Consider the following 10,385-nt stretch of genomic DNA (forward strand, 5'->3'; position numbering starts at 1 on the left):
TAATTTTTTGGTGATATTGTACAATTATTTTCAAAATATAAATTCTGCAAAAGTTGCAGAAATGCGAACGGTGTGACTAGATCAATTCGTTATGGAAAGAATAATCTCATACATTTCTGTTCAACAGGCCACTTGCAATTAAGGCTGTCCGGAAGTGATGATGCATGCGCTGGAAGACTGGAGATTTATTATGACGGATCCTGGGGAACAGTTTGTGATGACTCCTGGAATCTGGTTGCCGCTAATGTGGTCTGCAAGCAACTGGGTTTTGGATATGCTTTGGAGGAAAAAACAATTCTTGATTACTGTGGTCAAGGCACTGGAGTAGTTTGGCTGGATGAAGTAAATTGTTCGGGTAGTGAATCGCATCTCTGGGAATGTCCTTCAGCTCCATGGGGCCAACATGACTGCACCCATAAAGAAGATGTGACAGTTAAGTGTTCCGGTAAGGCTATTTCCATTTTGCTGATCTTCTGCCGTGCGGTATAAGAGTTTTCATGTTGAATATGTGGGAAACAATTTATGCACCCAGATGGGGTATTGGCAAAGGATTGTCAGTGTAATGTTTCCCTCTGCATTTAGGTACTAAAGCAATTAACATTTTGCGTCCAAGTACCTTCATCAGGGCTGCAAAAGAGAAACAACATACAGTTTTGAGTAGCAAAGAGGATAGAAGGGCTCATGTGTGTTACAATGGCAACCCACTAATAGTGTGAAGGCATAAAAATTAATATAGGAGTTCGGGTAACCAGATCAGATTATGCCAGGTTCCTTTCCCTGATGTGTTGCTTATGGTAAGATCGTGAGCTATAGACACTTGGCCAGTATATACTATGCCCTATAATGTGGAAGGAGATTGGGGCAGCCAGAGCAAACCAGGTGGTCAACGGAAAACGTACACAACCCTCACAGACAGCGGCGCTATTTATCACGGTTGGCTGGTTCTGAAACAGCGTTCCGCTAATATTTCGGTACTGAATTTTTAAAAAAGGCTAAATATAGCAAACATAAAGGATCAATTCTTATACACTTAGATGCCAACGTGCAAATAAATACCCAATTCTGGAGAATACGATGTTGATTCTTGAACAATAAATGAAATTTCGAACAAAATTAAGGCACTATTTCTCCAGCTTCTGTTGCATTTAATTGTTCAACGAAAGGACGACATGGGGTCGAGAAAAAAAAGATTAGGAATGGATTAACGATGTCAATAAGGAACCAAAAGTTCTCCTGAGCGACAGTTTTGCGAATTGAATGCAGATGTTGATCAGCGCGATCAAGCTGCAAAGGAGAGACTAAATGGCGCACACAGACAATAATTTCTGCAAGATATACAGAATCGAAGACGTGCAGAAAAATCTTTGCTTAAAATTTGAAAACTGTTTGCGTCTTGGAAGGAGGGAAGATAATAGTCGCATCTATAGCCCCTGCATCAGGAAGTGATCTGCAATTCAATAGACAAGGTGTGGGGAATGGACATATGATACACCGAGGGAGCGATTCGACGAAAAGCTGTACCGGTGGTCGTTACTTATAAACTATTCAATGGGCCTTTATTGTTTATTTCCGTGCATTTATTTGTAGCTCTCTTCTCACTTTCCTCATCATGTTCAGACAATAATAAAACATGTCTTTCCCTCATCTACCACGGAACCATACCGAGAATCAGTGCATGATTCTTAATAATTCCCAGAAAACCAAACACAATTTCACCAACAGAACAGTTCCCCTTCTCCACATTCCGTAATTTTGTTGGAATACTTCTCCATCCTATTCCTGATTTGATTATCCTTCGATACCTTCAACTTTCTTCTGAGTGTTTCGAGGGAATTATATTTTATATGTATTGCTGATATATATCAACCTAATTTTCTGTGTACAAAAGCAATTCATGTTTGTTGCTGTATAGAAACAATGTGACGAATTTTGCATTAACTGTCTTTTTCTCAGGACACAAAGAAATATGCCTGATGAATGGAAATCGGCGATGTGAAGGCAGGGTGGAAGTACGGTACAACGGGACGTGGGGGACAGTTTGTTCAGAGACACTGGATAAAAATGCTGCGAAATTGATCTGTAAACAAATGAAATGCGGACCCCTGATATCTATTCAACATGATGTCAGTGCATATGGACAGGGATCTGGTCCAATATGGCTGGATGAGCTAAAATGTTCTTCGTACGAGTCGACCCTTTGGCAGTGTCTTGCTGACCCGTGGGGGAAACACAACTGTGATCACAGGGAGGATGCAGGAGTTGTATGTGAAGGTAACAAAAGAAATCTATTTCCTGATGACTTTCATTTTAAACACAGATGTTAAAACTAAACAGGCATTATTTTCTCTTGTCATCAGAAGCCAGAATACCGGAGAGTTGCAGCGTAAAGGCCTGCCATTCACGAAATGTACCTGGTTCTCAAGGTTAGCAGCTGTTCCCTGCTACAAGTTACAATGTCAGTGTAAAGTTAGTTTGGAAGATGTGATTGATAAAATATAACCGTTTTCTTATTTCACTAAGAATTGCAGTTACGTCTTTTTGGCGGCAATGCCAGTTGTTCAGGAAGGTTGGAGATATGGTTCAAAAATACCTGGGGCACGGTATGTGATGATTCCTGGGATCTGGCCGATGCCAATGTTGTCTGCAGGCAGTTGGGCTGTGGCTTTGCCCTTTGGACACCAGCACCGGAAGAAATTATTCAGAGCGTCGGTGATACCTGGCTGGATGAAGTGAAATGCAAAGGAAGTGAATCTCTTTTGTCCAGTTGTCCCTCCTCTCCACTAGGTCAACATGACTGCAAGCACAAAGAAGACGTCTTTGTTGTTTGTTCTGGTAGGCATCTTTGTGCAAACTTTATGTTCAATTCAATTGATTTGTCGAATTCGGAATTAAGAACCACTGAAAAATAAAATCCGAAAAAATATGAAGTGGCTGAAATTTGTCCCGTAATTGTATTCACAGCAATGCCCAGAAGTCCCGCTGGTTCCACTACTTCAGGTATTTCAGGTATTTGATTTTACAGTTTTTTTTTTATTATTCCAATTCGAATTTAGAATATTAGCAGTGATATTCCTTTGTTACTATTTGACAATGTCAAAGGTCACTCCAAGAGTTTAACATACTTGCTGTAATCCTTATTGCTTCAACAAGTATTTGAACCAGGATGCTGCAAAATTCTTAAAAATAAGATATCCAAATCCAGACAAGTGTTTTGATGAGATTAACGGATGTGCTCATTGGGGTAATTGTCCCATTATTACCCATCCCAAAAGGACCGTGAAAAGGTGTTCTCATTGAAACGTTGAAGAATTTCTATTACACATTTGATGAAGGATTGCTGATATTTGACTGAATAGCAATAATTGATTCAGCTAATGTGTTGCAAAGCAATACTACCTCTGACTTGAAGTGAAATGCAAACTATAACTTCATTGATATGTCAATGTGAACCATTTTCTGCTTTGCAAGTTAGTATCGAAGTCATATGGATGAGTCACACGTATTTTTTTTGTGCGTTAATATTGTGTTTCCATGTAAACCATTACCATATTCCGGACATAGTGGGATAATCCCGCCCTCTGCAGACAGATCTTCACTTTAGAAACATAGAAAATAGGTGCAGGAGTAGGCCATTCGGCCCTTCGAGCCTGCACCGCCATTTATTATGATCATGGCTTATCATCCAACTCAGAACCCTGCACCAGCTTTCCCTCCATGCCCTCTGATCCCCCTAGCCACAAGGGCCATATCTAACTCCCTCTTAAATATAGCCAATGAACTGGCCTCAACTGTTTCCTGTGGCAGAGAATTCCATAGATTCACCACTCTCTGTGTGAAGAAATTTTCCTAATCTGAGTCCTAAAAGGCTTTGCCTTTATCCTCAAACTGTGACCCCTCGTTCTGGACTTCCCCAACATCGGGAACAATCTTCCTGCTTCTAGACTGTCCAATCCCTTTAGGATTTTATACATTTCAATCAGATCCCCCCTCAGTCTTCTAAATTCCAATGAGTACAAGCCTAGTTCATCCAGTCTTTTTTCATATGAAAGTCCTGCCATCCCAGGAATCAATCCGGTGAACCTTCTTTGTACTCCCTCTATGGCATGGATGTCTTTCCTCAGATTAGGGGACCAAAACTGCACACAATACTCCAGGTGTGGTCTCACCAAGGCCTTGTACAACTGCAGTAGTACCTCCCTGTTCCTGTACTCGAATCCTCCTGCTATAAATGCCAGCATACCATTCGCCTTTTTCACCACCTGCTGTACCTGCATACCCACTTTCAATGACTGGTGTATAATGACACCCAGGTCTCGTTGCACCTCCCCTTTTCCTAATTGGCCACCATTCAGATACTAACCTGTTTTCCTATTTTTGCCACCAAAGTGGATAACTTCACATTTATCCACATTAAATTGCATCTGCCATGAATTTGCCCACTCAACCAACCTATCCAAGTCACCTTGCATCCCCTTAGCATCCTCCTCACAGCCTACACTGCCGCCCAGCTTCGTGTCATCCGCAAACTTGGAGATGCTGCATTTAATTCCCTCATCCAAGTCATTAATATATATTGTATACAACTGGGGTCCCAGCACTGAGTCTTGCGGTACCCCACTAGTTACTGCCTGCCATTCTGAAAAGGTCCAGTTTATTCCCACTCTTTGCTTCCTGTCTGCTAACCAATTCTCTATCCACATCAATACCTTACCCCCAATACCGTGTGCTTTAAGTTTGCACACTAATCTCCTGTGTGGGACCGTGTCAAAAGCCTTTTGAAAATCCAAATATACAACATCCACTGGTTCTCCACTATCCACTCTACTAGTTACATCCTCAAAAAATTCTATGAGATTCGTCAGACATGATTTTCCTTTCACAAATCCATGCTGACTTTGTTTTACTTTACTGTCGCCAAACAATTCATTGTAGAGAGTACAATCATCACAGCTATATTTGATTCTGTGCTTCGTCCTCCCTGGAGTACAAATCAATAGTAAATATTAAAAATTTAAATTACAAATCATAAATAGAAAAATAGAAAAGGGAAAGTAATGTAATGTAAAAATTCGAGAAGCAGGTCCGGGTATTTGGAGGGTACGGCCCACATCCGGGTCAGGATCCGTTCAGCAGGCTTATCACAGTTGGAAAGAAGCTGCTCCCAAATCTGGCTGTACGAGTCTTCAAGCTCCTGAACCTTCTCTCGGAGGGAAGAGGGCGAAAGGTGTGTTGGCTGGGTAGGTCGTGTCCTTGATTATCCTAGCCGCACTGCTCTGACAGCGTGCTGTGTAAAGTGAGTCCAAGGACGGAAGATTGGTTTGTGTGATGTGCTGGGCTGTATTTACGATCTTCTGCAGCTTCTCCCGGTTTTACAAGAGGGTGTTGGAAGCGGACCCAAATGCAGGACACAGACACAGGGGTAACATTAACAGAAGTGTATTTTATTAATAGTTGCCAGGAAGACCGGAGAGCGAGGATTAGATGCTTACTTGGAGGTAAACCTTGTACAATAAACCGGAGGAAGCTGGACTTGGACTTGGCCACGGAGCCTGGACTCGGACACCGAACCTGGACGTGGACTCAGACTTGGACACGGAACCAGGATCTGGGTTCGGACATGGAACCTGGTCTTAGACTCGGACACGGAACCTGGTCTTGGACTCGGATGCGGAACCTGGACTTGGAGTTGGACTCGGACGTGGAACCTGGAGCTGGACTTGGTCTTGACGGATTCGGAATTGACTTGGACACGGAGCCTGGACTAGGACTTGACTTGGACTCGGAATTGGCTTGGACACGGAACCTGGACTAGGACTTGACTTGGACTCGGAATTGGCTTGGACACGGAGCCTGGACTAGGACTTGACTTGGACACGGAGCCTGGACTTGGACTCGACTTGAACGTGGAGCCTGGACTGGGACTTGGGCACGGGACGACAAAACCAAACAAAGACAGACTATTCGTATTTTGGCTCGGAGCCGCGGCAAACGGCCTGCAAAACTGAGCTGGACATGAGACGACAAAACCAAACAACGACAGACGATTCATATCTTGGGTCGGAGGAGTGGCAAACGGCTCGGAATCCTGAGCTGGATACGAGACGACAAAACCGAACACCCACAGACAATTCCTATCTTGACACGGGGTAGCATTTGAAGCGGCAAACAGCCAGTAATCACTTAGTTGTACACGAAGAGACAAAATTCCCGAAGCAACCCCAGGCACCGAAGCCACTTAGAATCCACCATTCTTGGCGGCCCGGAACATACATTGCCTCACTGGCTGATTAGTCCATTCTCCGCGGCCCCAAAACGTGCATTGCTGCACGGGCTGCGGTGTGACGGTCCAGCCCCGAGTAGATGTAAGCCGGAGTTTTTATGCTGCCGGTTCGGATGGGGATCAGGTGCCCTAATCAAGGAGCCCGGTAGAACACGTGGGAAAGGAAATTAACTGATATGAGGAGACAACGGACAGGACCGAGACTAGATCCATAATTTGCCCATCAAAAGACCGCAATCCAACCATTGATACTCCACGAGATTGGGTCCTCTGCGCCTATCCTGCTGCTTGAACATTCAAGGTCTGGGTGAACCAGAATCCCTTCTCACTCTATCCACGTCAGTGGATGATATCACCTTAGTAGGCCATATGACGAGAACAAAAAGTCAATGCACAAGAAAGAGAAAAGAAGTAAAGTATCATGGTGTGCAGAATGCAAACTTTTCCACTAGTGCGCATCTTCCTGTTTACATCATCAATACTGAGCATGAGCGGGAGAAAGCTTTCAGATCAAAGTAGCGAACATCGCCAGCAGTGTACCCTGGTCCAGTCAGGTGGACATCATGTCTCAGTAAGCTCAATAATGCCTCTACTTCCTCAGGGAGATTATACAAGACTATTTTAAACAGATCCCCAGTACGACACGACGTACACTTGATCTTACGTTTTACTTCGTTATGATGTTGCCCTCTAGTGTCCATTGCTCTGCATTTCTCTGTAGCTGTTGCAATTAATTCTGCATTCTGTTACTGTGTTAGCCTGTTCTTCTTCCCCATCTTATGACGTTGGCTGTGTGAGCAATCTGCAAATCACACATTTTAATGTACTGTCTGTAAGTACATGTGATAACAATAACACAATTCTAATTCGAGTTCCAAAGTTCCAAAATGTTCACTTTTCCGTCAGCGTGCGCCGTGCAGGAGGAAGCAAATATTTGTTGTATGCCTTTCCACCTCCTACTAGTTTTCATGGGAAATATGGTGTGCAGTCTGACTCTATTGCCAGCATATTACCTAAAAGTGTCACTTTGTGCTGCTTTTTACGGTTGTCATTGGTGGTGAATCTGGAGCTTACAGGTATCTTCTGCTTTCAGCCCATTCCATACAACACGCTGAATAATGTCATTGTTTTCACAATGTACCTTTGACCATATAACTGCTCTGCAGTACTTAAGGGTCAACGGAGAACATAAGGACATAAGAACATCAGAAACAGAAGCAGGAGAAGGCCGTCTGGCCCGTCGAGTCTGCTCCACCACTTAATAAGATCATGGCTGACTTGGCCATGCAGTCATCTCCACCTGCCTGCATTTTCCCCATAACCCTTACTTTCCATACTATAAAATGCTATCAAACCTTGTTTTAAATATACTTACTGTGGTATTCTCCACTGCTTCATTCAGCAGATAATTCCACGGATTCACCATTCTCTGGGAAAACCAATTCCTCCTCATCTCAATTCTAAATATACTTCCCTGAATCTTGAAGCTATGTCTTCCAGTTCTAGTCTCACCCAACAGTGGAAACAAGTTTCATGCCTCGAGCTTATCTATCCCGTTCATAACTTTATATGTTTCTCTAAGATTTTCTCTAAAATCTCTGCATTCCAGCTGGTACAGTCCTGGATGACTCAATCTCTCTCCATAGTCTATTTTGTGGTAGAATATCTTCATAACCTACTTCTTTATTGTTTGATCATTGGTACTTCGTTGCATTTTAAAGATTCCTAATCTTCCAGTATCCCACTGCTCTTGGCGACTTTATATGCACACGCTTTCAATTTGATTGCTTCTTGTCTTTCCTTAGTTATCCAAGATTGGTTTTCCATACCCTTACTGTCCTTTCTTTTAACTGGAATATACTTTTGATGAGCACCGTGAAAAATCTCTTTCAAAGTCCTCCACTGTTCCTAAACTATCCCACCATATAGACCGTGGTCCCAGACTACACTAGCTAAATCTTGCTTCGTCCCATTGTAAACAAAGCACCAACAGAATTTAAGTATGAATGCTATACTGAGCAATATGCCATTCGTATTTTTTGCCCCGTCATAACTGATGGGCTGTGATTTAATTTTGTCAGGAGAGAATGCAGACGGCTTTAGGAGATACAGTAATTATGAAATTGGACGACTGATAAAGAACGTCCTTTTGTTGCTTACCATAATTAGGAGACAAAAAGGTTGTGGCCGGAAAACGCAGATAGGGATGGCTGGAAAGACTTTGGACCAGCTTTTATAATAGCTCAAGTTGCCATAACCAAAGGATTGGAAACATTATTCCAACCATCCAATAACTTGCAGGAAGGGCAGCCGACAGTCGAGCAGATTAGGTAAAAGTGGGGACTCTTCTGTCCCGTATGGTGTACTTTGCATTGACGCAAGTCCATTATGTTGCTCTCTAGACTTTCAATGCATGTCCAGTTGCGGCATAGGTTGGTTGTTGTCAAGGAGGGGGATTGGCATAGGCATGAAAAATAGAAAGTCCTGGGCAAACTTGGATGGTGCACATTCCTTTGAGGACAAATTCCTCTTTGACAAAAAATATATATTTTTATCTTAAAATGTCCTTCGACGTTTTGTGTGCGTTTGTTTCTTATTACAGTGGAAATTGCAGTCACTTGTGTTTTTTTCTAACGTCCTAATAGCCCATATTATTCATCTCTGGTGCTTTCCACGAAACATATATCATCTTTCTGCATTTCCTATTCTACGGGTAATTTGGCGTTATACAGACGTACCTCAGAGTTTAAATTTATCTATTACTCTTCACAAATATCAGGACCTAAAAATTGCAGGAGCAGTTTTAAGTTTATCTACAAATTTTGCATTTAAGTGTTCGGTGCTGTCTGCATTACCCTTGGAATCCTCCTCGTGGCTGAGTTATTTGCACTGAAGATGATAATAAGGATACAGTCAGTAAGACAAGGTAAGATTCAATCCTTTTGCTTTATTGTTTTTCAGAATATTTCATATCTCGGGAAGAGCAATGACCACTCTTTTCCCAGAGCTGCGTGTTATTATAGGTTACCATACGGATGATGTCCACACCTATCCAGTAATGATAAACCTGTCATCAGTTCCAATGTAATGTATAACTGCAGCGGAACGACAATCAACAATTATTTCTATATATTGTTACGTACCCCGTAACTGGGTTGCCAAACCAGCAGAAATGGACCACTCAGTTGGAGTCTGGATTACTAGAACTAAGAAAGTTTTATTAAAGAAACAAGCAACACAGTACTCTAATAGTAAGGATAGAAATGCAACAGGTTAGCAATGAATAAACACACATGTACACAGATCTAGGATAATAGGATCAATCAAGCTCTATCGTCGTCTAGGGGTAAATGACCAGTTTCAAAGTGACGCAAATTCAGTTCAATTGAGTTCAGTTCAGTTCACAGTAATCACTGCCGTGCCATTGGACGGGGGGGGGGGGGGGGAGGGGGGGAGGGGAGGGTGAGAAGAGAGAGCGGAGCGGCAGCGAATGAATATTCAAACGGCTTCCACACAGACCTTCCGATATTCCTCGCAGGCAACTTTCGGGCGAGCCCTTTGTAATGTCTTCTGAGGTCACCCGACTGTGACTCCTCGATTTCAGATACGGTCGATCCTCTGCAGTAAACCTGGCATCCAGGCAAGGGCGGACACACACCAGGGACCCGCCGATCGTACCTTTCCACCCTGTGCGTCTATGGCTTGATCCCGCGCCAGCCTTCCAAAAGACTCTCGCCGACTTGCGGGGGACGGGCACCACTTCCAGGGTCTCGTTACCTCGTGGTGTCGTGTGTGTCTGCCTTAGCGAAGCTGTCCCTTTTTATCCCCCTGCTGGGGTATCCCCTGTCCATCACACTTCAAACAGTTCAGGGTTCAAACGGAGCCGATCTTGCCTACCGGTGTCTCCTTCTTTTAAACTCTCTCTCTCTTCATTAACATTTCCAAAATGCCGCTCCATTATCTTATTTATCTTTCTTTCTCCTGAAGACAGGTGGCAGATCAACTGTTGATCGTACTGGTGCCAGCACAGGACAGTTAACATCTTAATCTATGTGTACTTTTGTAACCCTCTTTTGTCACAATATGCAGATATACCCTGTATTCA

At 43.1% G+C, this 10,385-nt stretch overlaps 1 protein-coding gene across 1 annotated transcript; it reads left to right on the forward strand.

The window, feature by feature from the left end:
* The first annotated feature begins 2,008 nt into the window (after positions 1-2,008).
* On the forward strand, positions 2,009-5,812 carry LOC140202085 (scavenger receptor cysteine-rich domain-containing protein DMBT1-like). The gene is made up of 5 exons (XM_072266947.1): positions 2,009-2,271; positions 2,358-2,423; positions 2,521-2,832; positions 2,962-3,006; positions 5,358-5,812. Exons 1-5 carry the CDS (start codon positions 2,088-2,090, stop codon positions 5,810-5,812), a joined length of 1,062 nt encoding a protein of 353 aa, XP_072123048.1. The 5' UTR covers positions 2,009-2,087.
* Positions 5,813-10,385: the final 4,573 nt, after the last annotated feature.

Source organism: Mobula birostris, chromosome 8, assembly GCF_030028105.1.
Source record: "Mobula birostris isolate sMobBir1 chromosome 8, sMobBir1.hap1, whole genome shotgun sequence".
Classification (NCBI taxonomy): Eukaryota; Metazoa; Chordata; class Chondrichthyes; order Myliobatiformes; family Myliobatidae; genus Mobula; species Mobula birostris.